Source organism: Salvelinus fontinalis, chromosome 29, assembly GCF_029448725.1.
Source record: "Salvelinus fontinalis isolate EN_2023a chromosome 29, ASM2944872v1, whole genome shotgun sequence".
Lineage (NCBI taxonomy): Eukaryota > Metazoa > Chordata > Actinopteri > Salmoniformes > Salmonidae > Salvelinus > Salvelinus fontinalis.
In genome coordinates, this window is record NC_074693.1 from 24,007,257 (window position 1) to 24,024,087 (window position 16,831).

At 41.5% G+C, this 16,831-nt stretch overlaps 1 protein-coding gene across 1 annotated transcript; it reads left to right on the forward strand.

Annotated features, from left to right (window-relative positions):
- The first annotated feature begins 17 nt into the window (after positions 1-17).
- On the forward strand, positions 18-7,800 carry LOC129827666 (tetraspanin-7-like). The gene is made up of 8 exons (XM_055888712.1): positions 18-237; positions 3,203-3,391; positions 3,490-3,564; positions 3,850-3,945; positions 5,726-5,881; positions 6,064-6,147; positions 6,365-6,449; positions 6,939-7,800. The coding sequence occupies exons 1-7, from the start codon at positions 151-153 to the stop codon at positions 6,431-6,433; spliced, it is 756 nt and encodes a 251-aa protein (XP_055744687.1). The 5' UTR covers positions 18-150; the 3' UTR covers positions 6,434-6,449; positions 6,939-7,800.
- The last annotated feature ends 9,031 nt before the right edge of the window (positions 7,801-16,831 follow it).

Consider the following 16,831-nt stretch of genomic DNA (forward strand, 5'->3'; position numbering starts at 1 on the left):
GAATCTGGATCAGTGACGACACTTCCCTTCTCCTTGGATTCTGTGATTTGTCGACAAAAGTTTTCCAGCAAGACGTTGTGGAAGTGTTTTTTTTCTCTCACTTTGTAACAACGATACGTTTTGATTGCCAATTTCTGCGAAATAGCCATAATGTCTCCCCCATCAAGAAGGCTTCAAACTAAGCCAGTGATTACATGTCTCAAAACCTTTCTTATTTCTTACAGTCTCATATTTTGGGTAAGTGTTGACTTGTAAATAACTGACGCAAGCGAGTTACGGTAACAATGGGCTAAGTTAGCGGCGATGCCAACATATCCAATTGGAATTTACAAACGAATAACGTAAGGCTTTGGCTGAAACGTAAGGACTCGAGCTATTGAAAATAAAACACAATTTCCCCGTGATAGTTAGAAAACACTGTTGGAAAATAATCACTTATTGTTGGATATAGCGAATTCTTGAGCTACTTTACATTGTTTATGCGCAAATGCTGTCTGTGAAAGTTGTGCGTTTCTCCAACCGCGACAACGTTGCAAAGCCACGTTACATTGTTTCTTTTTTGTTTTGAGCGTTGCAGCCCGCGAGTATAGGCTCGCGAGTGGCGCAGTGGTCTAAGGCACTGCATCTCAGTGCTAGAGGCGTCACTACAGACCCTGGTTTGATCACGGGCTGTATCACAACCTGCCATGATCGGGAGTCCTGTAGGGCGGCGCACAATTGGCCCAGCGTCGTTAGGGTTTGCCCGGGTAGGCAGTTATTGAAAAATAAGAATTTGTTCTTAACTGACTTGCCAGCTTAAATAAAGGTCAAATAAAAAAATAAACGTTTAAAGGTTTGATTGCGGGGATCGTGGTGACATTCATAGACAAATTGTCTGATGTTGGGAACGACTATTCGATGGTTGTTGATTGAGATACAACCTCAGACTCTCTTACTAAATAACTATTATGATCTCAAACATATTTTTTTGCAGTACTTTTAGGTAAACATATTTGTATTTTTAGCAGATTGTCGTCAAAGATCGTTAGCCAGCTCACATTTTCTAACAGCTTTCTTGACAAATGTTCTGTAAATGTAATCTGTCAATGGTGTTTCTTCACAGTTTATATTATTCTATCTACGCCATTAATCAAACGTGGCTTTTATAGGTTCAAAGTTCATGACAACACAGCTGTCATTTATTGCTATATGGAGGGTGATTTGTATAATTCATGGACTGATGACTGCAGTCCATGAGTATATGACTGGTAAAAGTAAGGGATATTATACAAAGGAAGATGCTGAGCTCACTGATGTGAGACCATGGGCTATTATTGGTTGTGTCAGTGAGTGGGGCTGGGTTAAATCAAATCAAATTTTATTGGTCACATACACATGGTTAGCAGATGTTACTGCGAGTGTAGCGAAATGTTTATGCTTCTAGATCTGACAGTGCAGTAATATCTAACAAGTAATATCTAACAATTCCTCAACATAACCTAATACACACAATCTAGTAAAAGAATGGGATGAGAATATATAAGTATTAAAATATATGGATGAGCAGTGACAGAGCAGCTAAGGTGCAATAGATGGTGACGGATACAGTATATACATATGAGATGAGTAATGTGAGATATGTAAACATTCTTAAAGTGGCTAGCGTTCCATTTATTAAAGTGGCCAATGATATCAAGTCTGTAGGTAGACAGCCGTCTGTGCTAGTGGTGACTGTTTAACAATCTGATGGCCTTGAGATAGAAGCTGTTTTTCAATCTCTCTGTCCTAGCTTTGATGGACCTGTACTGACCTCACCTTCTGGATGGAAGTGGGGTGAACGGGTAGAGGTTCGGGCGGTTACTGTCCTTGATTATCTTTTTTGCCCTCCTGTGACATCATGTGATGTAGGTGTCCTGGAGGGCAGGTAGTTTACCCCCGGTGATGCGTTGTGCAGACACACCACCCTCTGGAGAGCCCTGCGGTTGTGGGCGGTGCAGTTGCCGTACCAGGCGGTGATACAGCCCAACAGGATGCTCTCAATTGTGCACCTGTAAAAGTTAGTGACGGTTTTCGGCGACAAGTCAAGAAAAATTCTGCCTCCTGTTGCGCCTTCATCACACTATCAGTGTGCGTGGACCATTTCAGTTTGTCTGTGACATGTACACAGAGGAACTTAACTTTCCACTTTCTCCACTACTGTCCCGCCGATGTGGATAAGGGGATGCTCCCTTTGCTGTTTCCTGTAGTCCACAATCATCTCTTTTTGTTTTGCTGACATTGAGTGAGAGGTTATGTTCCTGACACCACACTCCGAGGGCCCTCGCCTCCTCCCTGTAGGCCGTCTCGTCGTTGTTGGTAATCAAGCCTACCACTGTAGTATCTGCAAACTTGATGATTGAGTTGGAGGCATGCATGGCCATGCAGTCATGGGTGAACAGGGAGTACAGGAGAGGGCTGAGAAGGCACCCTTGTGAGGCCCCAGTGTTGAGGGTCAGCGGAGTGGAGATGTTGTTTCCTACCTTCACCACCTGTGGGGCGGCCCGTCAGGAAGTCCTGGACCCAGTTTCACAGGGCGGGGTCGAGACCCAGGGTCTTAAGCTTAATCATTAGTTTGGAGGGTACTATGGTGTTGAATGCTGAGCTGTAGTCAATGAACAGCATTCTTACGTAGGTATTCCTCTTGTCCAGATGGGTTAGGGCAGTGTGATGGCGATTGCATCGTCTGTGGACCTTGTGGGGCGGTAAGCAATTTGGAGGTGGTCTAGGGTGACGGGTAAGGTGGAGGTGATTTGATCCTTAACTAGTCTCTCGAAGCACTTCATGATGACAGAGATGAGTGCTACGGGGCGATAGTCAATTAGTTCAACCTTAGCTTTCTTGGGAACAGTAACAATGGTGGCCATCTTGAAGCATGTGGGGACCGCAGACTGGGATAGGGATCGATTGAATATCAATCCCTTTTGATATACCATGTAAGTTCCATGCTGACTTTCCCTTCCTGTTGTAGGCATTTATACCAACTTTAAAGCTTTTTCAGATGTGTACTGGCCCCTGACATCACACTGAGCTGAATATAATTGGTAGGTGTTCAAGGTGTATACTAAAGAGGTTTGTTGTTTTCCTCTTTAAATCTTGAGTTTGTGTCAGAACTAGGTCAAACCTCTGAAACATCCCCTAGGTACATTACCTGAGATTGGAGCTGACTGTCTGTGCTTTCTCCCAGTTTACAGGGGTTATCCTTCTGGCTGTAGGAGTATGGGGGAAGGTGAGCCTGGAAGCTTATTTCCAGCTGGCCTCTGAGAAGAGCACCAACGCACCATATGTCCTCATCGGGACTGGAGCCATCATCATCATTTTTGGCCTGTTTGGTTGCTTCGCTACATGCCGCGGTAGCCCATGGATGCTGAAGCTGGTCAGTTACACTGTGATGTTTTCCATTTTGTATTTGCACATTCTCCTCATGTTTGTCTTTGTTTTATGTTAATTGATGAGTTGTTTCTCTCCCCTCAGTATGCCATGTTCCTGGTGCTGGTGTTCATAGCTGAGTTTGTGGCCGGCATCTCTGGCTTCTTATTCAGACATGAGGTGAGAGATTAGTTCAAAAGTAGTGTTCCCACATCTAACAATTTACCAGGTGCTGGGTACAAAAACGGTTATATATAAGGAATGGACATATCTGTGCACTGAGGGATGTTCCCATATAGTTTACTGCAGCGTCTGGAAGACGTTCTGGTCGAGACGTTGCGGTGAACTATAGATGAGCATACACCAATGTGCAGGTACTTCTGAGGTGACTTACAATATACTTGACATTACTATAGGGTTCAGTTGGCCACAAATCAAACCCAGTTAATGTTTGTTTTTTTGCAGATAAAGGCTGTATTAGGTGATGCCTATAAAGACGCTGTGACGAACTACAATACCACTGACCCCAAAAGCTCTGTGGTTGACAACATCCAGAAGACTGTAAGTGGTATTATGTTATTCAATGTGAAGCCTAACTGTGTTTTGGGTCCTTTGCAAATAACACAAAAAATCCTGTTTCGAGAAATGGAAGCTGAATTTGATCAAAGACCCTGTAGAAGTGTTGCTATGAACAACTTCTACAGTACAGATGGTCACGCTTCACCATCTGGTTTCAGAGCTGCATAGAGCTTGTTGGTATACCATTGTATTAGGTTATGAGCCTCCCCCACCATCATTGAATAACTCATTGATGTACAATAGAACCACCCTTTAACATGATCTGATTTAGTATGATAGTTTAGTATGATTTAGTATCCCTGCACATTGTAAATGTGGCATGGGCATTGGCACTGACCCTGAAACGGACACTTTTTTAAAATATAGCTACTAAGCCTGTATATAGCTTCTGAGCCTGTATATAGCTTCTGAGCCTGTATATAGCTTCTGACCCTGGAACTGAGCCTGTATATAGCTTCTGACCCTGGAACTGAGCCTGTATATAGCTACTGACCCTGGAACTGAGCCTGTATATAGCTACTGACCCTGGAACTGAGCCTGTATATAGCTACCGACCGAGCCTGTATATAGCTACCGACCGAGCCTGTATATAGCTACCGACCGAGCCTGTATATAGCTACCGACCGAGCCTGTATATAGCTACCGACCGAGCCTGTATATAGCTACCGACCGAGCCTGTATATAGCTACCGACCGAGCCTGTATATAGCTACCGACCGAGCCTGTATATAGCTACCGACCGAGCCTGTATATAGCTACCGACCGAGCCTGTATATAGCTACCGACCGAGCCTGTATATAGCTACCGACCGAGCCTGTATATAGCTACCGACCGAGCCTGTATATAGCTTCTGACCCTGGAACTGAGCCTGTATATAGCTTCTGACCCTGGAACTGAGCCTGTATATAGCTTCTGACCCTGGAACTGAGCCTGTATATAGCTTCTGACCCTGGAACTGAGCCTGTATATAGCTTCTGACCCTGGAACTGAGCCTGTATATAGCTTCTGACCCTGGAACTGAGCCTGTATATAGCTTCTGACCCTGGAACTGAGCCTGTATATAGCTTCTGACCCTGGAACTGAGCCTGTATATAGCTACCGACCGAGCCTGTATATAGCTACTGACCCTGGAACTGAGCCTGTATATAGCTTCTGACCCTGGAACTGAGCCTGTATATAGCTACCGACCGAGCCTGTATATAGCTTCTGACCCTGGAACTGAGCCTGTATATAGCTTCTGACCCTGGAACTGAGCCTGTATATAGCTTCTGACCCTGGAACTGAGCCTGTATATAGCTTCTGACCCTGGAACTGAGCCTGTATATAGCTTCTGACCCTGGAACTGAGCCTGTATATAGCTACCGACCGAGCCTGTATATAGCTACTGACCCTGGAACTGAGCCTGTATATAGCCGCTGAGCCTGTATATAGCCGCTGAGCCTGTATATAGCCGCTGGGCCTGTATATAGCCACTGAGCCTGTATGTAGCTTGCTTAATTTTTCATGTTCTTATCTTGTGTGTTTCTGTTCTACTTGACTTTAAAAAATAAAAAAACATGTATAGTACTACCAATATTGATTACTGAATTGTTGGGAAAGAACAAGCAAGCAAAGTAATTTCACTGTACTTGTGCACGTGACATTGAAACTTGCTTTGTCCACATGGCTAAGTCAACCATAGAATTAGGAATTGGAAGTTAACATTGTTATTTCCTCTTAATATTAAGTAAATGTGATAATAAGTAAATGTGTGTTTTGTGCAGTTGCATTGCTGTGGAGTGGATAGTTACGAGGACTGGAACACAACAAAGTACTTCAAAGACCAAGGCATCCCTGACAGCTGTTGCAAAGAGAACACTGTCTGCGCTGTCGAGGCCCTCAAGGACCTTGCCAAGGCTCACGACTTTGTGTATAACACGGTGAGAGCACTGCCGCATATCATTATCAATCATATCATACAGAATTATGTCAGAGCTGTGGTTCATAGTTTACCAGTCTTTTAGACTAAGTATTGCCAGTCCAGTATGCGTAATGAACAGCTATAACCTTGAGAAACCATATTTAAAAGGTTTTTATTTTCCTTCTGCTTAACATGTTTTAGGGCTGCTTCTCAAAGGTGACCACTTTGATGGAGTCTAACCTGGGAATCATTGCCGGAATATCTTTTGGAATTGCGTTCTTCCAGGTACATCCATTGAAGAGCCTTTATTTGATATTGGCCTGTAGGCTTATTAATCTCTAGGGGGAAAAATATACAATGTTATTACCAGTAACATGGATCTTGAAATGTTGTGAGATCATCAAGAAAATTATAGATTTCACTTTTTTTTCTTATACATGAAGTGAGTGCATGTCAATTTTGTCTTCACATCCTAATTGAAACTGTTTAACTTTTTGCCTAGCTCATTGGGGTGTTCTTGGCCTGCTGCTTGTCTCGATACATCACCAACAACCAGTACGAGATGGTCTAGCAGTGTCCTTCCACAGGTAGTACCCTACATGGACTAGTACTGTGGGCTCCCATGCCTCATATTGTTATTGAAGTCATGTCTTTAGAGTACCCTAAATGTTATTGTCATATAGAACACTATACTGGAACCCCTGTACTTGGTTTGGTCACTTAAGTTGCTGGGTACCAGCTTCTTGATTCTCCCTCTACGGACGAGAGCATTTTCATGTAAGGAATTGCCTACCTCTGGACATCAGATATAGTATTCATTACCTAGGAAGGTGATCATGTTGAAATGTAGTACAGTGTATCAGTAATATGCTCAACAGTTGAGTAAGACCAGTGGCTGAAATTACATTTTTTTTTTTTTAAACAACAACTGTATTGTTGGTTAAAAGGGCTTGTAAAGTTGTATTTGGCACATGTGACAATTATATTATTGATGCACCAATCAAACTCATGGGAATGTTAATGACTACAACCCTTCTAACATGTCACTTGTCTTTTTATTGACATTTCTTTTGCAGGTCACTAACGGGCAGGTCATGACGCACACTGACTCAAAGGGAACGTGTGTAGTTTTAATCCTTGGTCTATGTGTAATGGTTCTGTCATTTCAGAATACACTCTCGCTGACACTCACTTTTCAATGGCAACCAGACTGAAGGGAAAAAGTTATTGGAAACCATAAGGGTTCTATGTCTGCAGTTCTCCATCGTTTTGATTAAGCTTTGTCTTGCTAAGACTAGTGGAATACACTTTATTGTGCTTGAATGTTTATTTGGGATTCACAGACTTTATAAATGTAATATTTTTCATTCATTGTCTGATTTAATGTTGTTATACATGACATATGTATTGCAATTTATTTGGTGAGCTTAGCAAAAATATTAATGTTATGTCCATATTCATTTCATTCTCCATCATAAATGCTGCTGTCAAATTCTAGTTATATGGCATCATGTGGTTAAAGGGATCTTACTGTAGTCTGCTATTTTTATGTTCAGCATTACAGTGACTGTAGTAGTGACTGATTAGGCCATCTGTAACACCACAGTAACTTCCATCTCTTCTGTGGAGACAGGGATAAAAGTATTGGAAGTTGTGTAGTAGCCTTTGTGGGTAGAGGGATGGATTGCATGCTGTGGACACTTAGTTAATAGAGAAGAGAACAATTATACACCACCATGATTCTCGTGGGAACGTAAAGGTGTTTTATAAGCCTTTCATGTGATTTACTGGAACTTTTGTGTTCAAGTCTTGTGTTCACGTTTTCAAAAAATATGCATTTCCTCAGATGAAAATAATTGTCAGTGTTAATGGTTGTTGATTTGTGGAAACCACATGTAAAATACTTGAAAAAAAAATAAAGGTACCTAAACTCTTTAATGCAACCGCTGTGTCAGATTTCAAAAAAACTTTACGGAAAAAGCACACCATGCAATAATCTGAGTATGGTGCTCAGACACAAAAACAAGCCATACAGGTACCCGCCATGTTATGGAGTCAACAGAAGTCAGAAATGGCATTATAAATATTCACTTACCTTTGATCTTCATCAGAATGCACTCCTAGGAATCCCAGTTCCACAATACATTTTTGTTTTGTTCGATAAAGTCCATTTATGTCCAAAAACCTCCTTTTTGTTCACGCATTTAGTTCCAAAATCCAAATTCATGACGCGCAGGCCAGACGAAAAGTCCACAAATTCCATTACAGTTCGTAGAGACATGTCAAACGATGTATAGAATCAATCTTTAGGATGTTTTTCACAAATCTTCAGTAATGTTTCAACCGGAGAATTCCTTTGTCTGTAGAAATGCAATGGAACGCAGCTAACTCTCACTGGGGCGTGCCTGAGTGAGCTCGTGGCACTCTGCCAGACCCGACTCAATCAGCTCTTATTCCCTCATCCTTCACAGTAGAAGCATCAAACAAGGTTCTAAAGACTGTTGACATCTAGTGGAAGCCTTAGGAAGTGCAATATGACCCGATAGACACTGTATATTGGATAGGCAAACCTACAAACCTCAGATTTCCCACTTCCCGGTTGGACTTTTTCTCAGGTTTTTGCCTGCCATATGAGTTCTGTTCTACTCACAGACATCATTCAAACAGTTTTAGAAACTTCAAAGTGTTTTCTATCCAAATATACTAATAATATGCATATCTTAGCTTCTGGGCCTGAGTAGCAGGCAGTTTACTTTGGGCACCTTATTCATCCAAGCTACTCAATACTGCCCCCAGCCATAAGAAGTTAAAACAGCTGGGTCGCATTCGAATGAGACTGTTTTTCTAGGCCTACCTTGCTTGTGTTTTTTTTTATTGAAGGAAAAGGTGTGAACTGAATATATGTGGGGTGTTTTCACTAGGAACGGAACGATATGGGTAGAGGCCTACCTGACCTCGTCAAATAGAAAGTAGTTTGCGTTGCAAAATGGTTTCCAGTGACTATCCCATATGGACACAGTTACTGCATGAGCTGTGTGACATACTGTTGGAATGGCGAGGATTTAAACTACAGCTGCCCTCAGTGCAGAAATACATTCACCCCAAGGTCTGCACTGAAGAAAAATTTTAAGATGGTGGGGCTATGGAGAAACTAATGACCAGTCTCCCAAGTTTCTTCTCAAGTCGACTGTTATGCTAGACCTGGACGACGACGAGTGGGATTTCTGCCTTGGTAAGAAACAAAAAGTTGTCAAGTCCTGCCTAATTTGAGTCGCCTCGTTTCGTGAAACTCATCTCAAGCATCAACATCAAGTTCCCGCCTTGATGAAGCATAGGCCTACCATGTTCGACGCCGGTGAAATTAAGAACATTTGCCCTCATTACAATTAAGTGCTTGAAATGTATGTCATTGTGATCACTACATTTGTTTTGTGCTCCTTGAATCAACACCACGGACATATGGTTGTTTCAGCAGCAGCAGAGGGCTGAGCAACAGGTAAGGGTAGAACCGATTTGAGAAATGCTAAATCTTTATATCATGACTTCTGTGCTAGTCATCCCTGTTATCTTGTTTTTTGTTTTCAAAATATATGGATACCATAAAATGCGATATGCTGACTTTGTTTTTATCATGCAGAAAACGTTGAGGGAGATACAGAATACATGCCAGCAGAGTGCACAGGGAAGCAAGAGAATGAAGTAAAAGAACTGAGACCTGCCTTGGAGTGTCTCAAGGTGAGTATTCTGACCTCGGCCTGCATTCACGATTGTGTCTCAGAGTAGGAGTGCTGATCTAGGACCAGGCTCCCCCTGTTCATATACTCTATAGACTAAATCTGATTGATTGCTATTTTGTTTTTGTAACCACTGGTCCTCTGTAGCTCATTTGGTAGAGCGTGGTGCTTGCAATGCCAGGATAGTAGGTTTGATTTTTAGGACCAGCCATACTTAAAATGTATGCAAGCATGACTAAGTCGCTTGCTCAATAACATATACAACGGATCTTTGTTATAAGGCGTGCAGTTATAGTTGACTCTTCTTCTTCACAGTGACAGATGTCCAGGTTGTTCAGTTCCCAAGACCAGAGAGGAGTTCTGGACATAATACATGTTTTGGCGCACACACCCAGTTTCCCTCAGATACACTTTGTGCAATATTACACACCCGTGAACTAACACACCTATAGGCCCCAAGCTCTCCTTATCCCTTAACTTAAACATTCTGAGTTAATGCCTAACCTTAAACATTCTGAGTTAATTCCTAATCTTAAAAAGTCAGAGTTAATGCCCGGACTTAACTTTAAACATTTTGAAATTTGACGTTTGGAACAACTTCTAAATTTGACCTTTGAGAAACATGGATGAACGTCTAATTCTGACGTGAGACTGCGAGAGCTGGTAGGGCTCAACGTTGGCCTTCAAGAGGTGAATTAAATTGACTTATTAGCTGATATGTTGTATTAGATGATATGTTGTATAGATTTTGTCAATATGAATATAATTCGAATGCCAAGACATTATCTTTCTCCCCGAACAGATTTCATCCAGTTGACAGTGGATGCCAACACAGCAAATAGGCATCTCATTCTGTCTGGGGACAAAAAGGAAGTGTCATTCGGCTCATATGGTTCACCTAACCCTTCCACAGCTTTTTGTCTCCTAAAGCTCTGTGCAGATAGGGTCTCCAAGGACGTTGTTACGTTATTACTAAAAAGTATTTCTTATTTCACTTTATTTAACCAGGTAGGTCAGTTGAGGACAAGTTCTCATTTACAACTGCGACCTGGCCAAGATAAAGCAAAGCAGTGCGACACAAACAACAACGCGGAGTTACACATTTCAAGGACCTTAGAAAGGCAGGGTAGGATAGATATAGGTCTGTAACAGTTTGGGTCTAGGGTGTCTTCCCCTTTGAAGAGGGGGATGACCGCGACAGCTTTCCAATCTTTGTGGATCTCAGACGATACGAAAGAGAGGTTGAACAGGCTAGTAATAGGGGTTGCAACAATTGTGGTGGATAATTTTAGAAAGAGAGGGTCCAGATTGTCTAGCCCAGCTGATTTGTAGGGGTCTAGATTTTGCAGCTCTTTCAGAACATCAGCTATCTGGATTTGGGTGAAGGAGAAATGAGGGAGGCTTGGGCAAGTTGCTATGGGGAGTGCAGAGCTGTTGACCGGGGTAGGGGTAGCCAGGTGGAAAGCATGGCCAGCCGTAGAAAAATGCTTTTTGAAATTCTCAATTATCGTGGATTTATCGGTGGAATAACCAGGCATTCTCTACTGACGGAATGAGGTCAATATCCTTCCAGGATACCCGGGCCAAGTCGATTAGAAAGGCCTGCTCGCTGAAGTCTTTTAGGGAGCGTTGACAGTGATGAGGGGTGGTCGTTTGACATCAGACCCATTACGGACGCAGGCAATGAGGCAGTGATCGCTGAGATCCTGGTTGAAGACAGCAGATGTGTATTTAGAGGGCAGGTTGGTCTGGATGATATCTATGACGCTGCCTGTGTTTACGGATTTGGGGTTGTACCTGGTAGGTTCCATGATAATTTGGGTGAGATTGAGGGCATCTAGCTTAGATTGTAGGACTGCCGGGGTGTTAAGCATATCCTAGTTTAAGTCACCTAACAGAACGAACTCTGAAGATAGATGAGGGGCAATTAATTCACATATGGTGTCCAGGGTGCAGCTGAGGGGGGTCTGTAACAAGCGGCAACAGTGAGAGACTTATTTCTGGAAAGGTGGATTTTTAAAAGTAGAAGCTCGAACTGTTTGGGCACAGACCTGGATAGTATGACAGAACTCTGCAGGCTTTCTCTGCAGTAGATTGCAACTCCACCCCCTTTGGCAGATCTATCTTGGCAGTTCTATCAGTTCTAAATGTTGTAGTTGGGGATGTAAATTTCAGAATTTTTGGTGGCCTTCCTAAGTCAGGATTCAGACACGGCTAGTACATCAGGGTTGGTTGGAGTGTGCTAAAGTAGTGAAAATAAATTATTTAGGGAGGAGGCTTCTGATGTTAACATGCATGAAACCAAGGATTTTACGGTTACATAAGTCAACTGAAGGTTGACTTCAGTTCTAGCACAAAAATTCCTGGCCCCAGCCCCTCCCAATCACGAAAATAAAGGCAAATCGGACTGTATCTTCATCACAAGGCTGGGACTCCATGACCCTTCTCCACAAAGTCCAAACTACCTTTACCCAGCCACTCTTCCCTGGATTTAGTGTCATCTGAAACAACTTTTAAAGCTAGAATTCTTAATTGAAACAAACAACTCTGTTTTTTATTTAGCTGAGGGATGGGGCTGGAGAAATGTAACCACTCTCAAATTCATATACAGAGTTATGGAAGCAAGGACTGGCCATCCATGGTAGCAAAATTATTGTTTTAACTATGTTTTAAAAACAGGAAGAATAAGATTGACAAGCATCAGTTTGGTAAAAGAAAAACATATTTACCCTGTCATGTGTATATTGATTCATTATTATTGGGTGTTGTTTACATTGTCTACAAACTTTGGAGTTAAACATGCTTATATTTGGGCTTTTGATGGGGTACGATGTCAAGGCTCAGGAGAAGACCCAGATGCGGACAGTTTTGTAGTAACAAAAGTTTATTTCAAAAACGGGGGCAGGCAAATGACAGGTCAAGGGCAGGCAGAGGTCAGTAGTCCAGATCAGACTCTGAAAGGTACAGAACGACAGTCAGGGTCAGGGCAGGCAGAGGTCAGTAATCCAGGTTGTGTGACAAGGTACAGAACGACAGGCAGGCTCAGGGTCAGGGCAGGCAGAATGATCAAAAACCGGGAAAGATAGAAAACAGGCACTAGAGACAAAAAGAAGCACGGGGAAAAATGCTGGTAGGCTTGACGAAACAAAACGACCTGGCAACAGACAAACAGAGAATACAGGTATAAATACACTGAGGATATTGAGGAAGATGGGCAACACCTGGAGGGGGGTGGAGACAAGCACAAAGACAGGTGAAACAGATCAGGGTGTGACACATAAGGCATTTATATGTTATATTGTTTAAGATATATAATATAATATAATATATATAATTTAATTTATATGTTCAAAAATGTACACTGAGCATACAAAGCATTAAGGACATCCTAATACTCGCTGTGAAAAAACAAGGAGAAAATGGAACGTGGTTGTAAAATTATAAAGTAGTTACTGTGTTGAATGAAAAATACTATCTACGTCCTGTTTCCCAGAGAGATTGAAGGCTTGTGCTGTGTAAGAGTTATGTTAATAAAGGAAGAAGCACACAGCAAAGATGGAGTGTGAAGGTACAGTATATTTGACTGTTTGTGGAAGGTAGCCAGTGCAAATACTGTTTACACCAAAAATAAATAGCAGACATTCTGTTCTTTTTTCACTTGGTTTTGTTTTGGGCATGTAGCCTCATTTGTCTACATTTTTTAAAAATATATAAAGGTTGATTAATAAGCTACTATGTTTTCTTTGTCAATTAACTCAAGACACCCTGGATCTATACTGAACAAAAATCTAAACGCAATATGCAACAACTTCAAAGATTTTACTGAGTTACAGTTCATATCAGGAAAAAAGTAAATTTAGATAAATAAATTAGGCCCTAATCTATGGATTTCACATGGCTGGGAATACAGATATACATCTGTTGGTCACAGACACCTTAAAAAAGAAGTAGGGGCGTGTATCAGAAAACCAGTCAGTATCTGGTGTAACCACCAATTGCCTCATGCAGCTCGTCACATCTCCTTTGCATAGAGTTGATCAGGCTGTTGATTGTGGCCTGTGGAATGATGTCCCACTCCTCTTCAAAGGCTGTGCGAAGTTGCTGGATATTGGAGGGAACTGGAACAGAGATTCCCAAATGTGCTCAATGGGTGACATCTGGTGAGTATTCAGGCCATGGAAGAACTGGGACATTTTCAGCTTCAAGGAATTATGTACAGATCCTTGCGACATGGAGCCATTCATTATCATGCTGAAACATGGTGACGGATGAATGGCACGACAATGGGCCTCAGGATCTTGTTACGGTATATCTGTACATTCAAATTGCTATTGATAAATTGCAATTGTATTCGTTGTCCTTAGCTTATACCTGCCAATACTATATCCCTACCGCCACCATTGGGCACACTGTTCACAACGTTGACATCAGCAAACTCCTCTTCCACACGATGCCATACATGTGGTCTGGTTGGACATACGGCCAAATTCTCTAAAAATGATGTTGGATGCGGCTTATGGTAGAGAAATTAACATTCAATTCTCTGGCAACAGCTCTGGTGGACATTCCTGCAGTCAGCATGCCAATTGCACGCTCCCTCAAAACATTGTGTTACAAAACTGTACATTTTAGAGTGATGTTTTATTGTCCCCAGCACAAGGTGCACCTGTGCAATGAACATGCTGTTTTATCAGCTTCTTGATATGCCACACCTGTCAGGTGGAATGATTATCTTGGCAAAGGAGAAATGCTCACTAACAATGATGTAAACAAATTTGTGCACAAAATATGAGAGAAATAAGCTTTTTGTGCGAATGGAACATTTCTGGGATCTTTTATTTCAGGTCATGAAACATGGCACCAACACTTTACATGTTACATTTATGTTTTTGTTCAGTCTATGTATTGGTATTTCTGTCTCAGCCGTGTGACCTCATGTCCTATTTATGTTTGTGTTCCCTACCCATCTTTTTTGCACACTTGTGTGTATATGGTGTGTAGATCTGAAATGGTCAGTAGTAAAAAAAAAACAGTACACTTAGTCAGTACACTCAGAATAGAATGTTTTTACACTTAGAATAGAACGTTTTTCTAATGCAAAGGGAACTGAAAGCATGCATAGTTAATGAACAGATTTGTAATCTCTTCGTTGTGAGTCTTGTGTCAGGTTAACTTCTAATTAATATGCAATCAGTTCCCTTAAAGAGGGCTGATTGTGAACACACTGTCTGCTTAGGTTCCCTCTTTCACTTCTGTTTTGATTGTATCCCCCAAGCTACAGTACAGTATAAGTACATGGTTTGAGGGAGGCTTATTCAAATCAAATCAAATTTATTTATATAGCCCTTCGTACATCAGCTGATATCTCAAAGTGCTGTACAGAAACCTAGCCTAAAACCCCAAACAGCAAGCAATGCAGGTGTAGAAGCACCTGCATTGCTTGCTGTTTGTAGTTGTTATTCAGAGCAACTACAATATCTTGGTGATTTATGTGATGGTTTTTTTTTCAACCTTAATGATCGGCTATGAAAAGCCAACTGAAAATTATTCATGATTATTATTTGACCATGCTTGTCACTTATGAACATTTTGAACATCTTGGCCATGTTCTGTTATAATCTCAACCCGGCACAGCCAGAAAAGGACTGGCCACCCCTCATAGCCTGGTTCCTCTCTAGGTTTCTTCCTAGGTTTTGGCCTTTCTAGGGAGTTTTTCCTAGCCACCGTGCTTCTACACCTGCATTACTAGCTGTTTGGGGTTTTAGGCTGGGTTTCTGTACAGCACTTCGAGATATTAGCTGATGTACGAAGGGCTATATAAAATAAACTTGATTGATTGATGGTTTTGCAGCATATTTAATCTAATGAGCCTTTCCATATGTATTCAATTCCTTTCTGACCGCATCCCTTTTGATTTGAACAAAACCTTCCATACATGTTTTCCCATAGTAAAAGTGGTCAGAAAGGGACTTTTTGGACCTGAATGCCAAAACATTCAGGAGATAGAGGTGCTCAAAGTTGACCCATTTTGCATACCCTCCCTACCATGAGACATGTCTTCATCTGTCACGCCCTGACCATAGAGAGCTGTTTATTCTCTATGTTGGTTAGGTCGGGGTGTGATTAAGAGTGGGTTATCTAGGGGAATTATATGTCTGTTGGCCTGGTATGGTTCCCAATCAGAGGCAGCTGTTTATCGTTGTCTCTGATTGGGGATCATATTTAGGTAGCCATTTCCCCATTGTGCTTTGTGGGATCTTGTCTAGGTATAGTTGCCTGTGAGCACTACTCTGAGCGGCACGTTTCATTTGTTCGCCTTATTGTTTTTGTTCTTTAAGTTTCTCTTCCAAATAAAAGGATGGAAACATACCACGCTGCATCTTGGTCCACTCCTTATAACGATTGTGACATCATCACTGAAAAAGATAAACAGTTAGGTTTCAAATGATACCAAACTCTTCAAACAGGGTTGTCAAATTACTTTTTCATTCTTTAAAAAAACAAACTAATAATGTATTTTTGACCAGACAGCATCAGATAGATGGGCTGCATGTACAGAGACAGATGGGCACTGTTTTGCTCGCTTGGATGCTTTCTCCGGTGAGATACTTCAGTTTAGTTTATTAATTCGACGATTTAAAAAAACAAGCACACATAAAACTTGAAATGCCATACATGCACATTAGTAAAATCATTGAGGATAACAAAATACATTCTGGGACTTATTTCCATTGTGGTCCTCAGCATTTTGCGAATTGAAGGAAAATTCTGAAACACAGAGACGAAAGATTATTATAATAATTTTTGTATTGGTCAAATTTTGGGGGGAATCCTGGCTTCCCTTTGGCATCCATGAATACACATCACTGCTACCTCTTAGAAAGCCATTCTGGTTGCATAAAGATTTGTGTAATTGCCCTGCTGAAAAATACAACACTATCCCAGGAGTAAGTATTCAGAAGACTGAGGTTTTCTTACATTTTTTATCTGGGCTTTGCTCCTTTAATATTCATTTTGATTCTGACCAGCATACCCATACCAATACCTATTCCTAATATTGCTTGAAAATCAGAGACCAGGTTTGAATATTGCTGTCCATCAATGACTCCTGACCAAATTGAATGAGCTTGAGCATTTTTGACAAAAACAATGGATAAATGTTGCCCTCAGAATCGTATTCAAAAAGATTCACAGCTGTAATGGCTGCCAAAGGTGTTTCCACCAAGAATTAACTC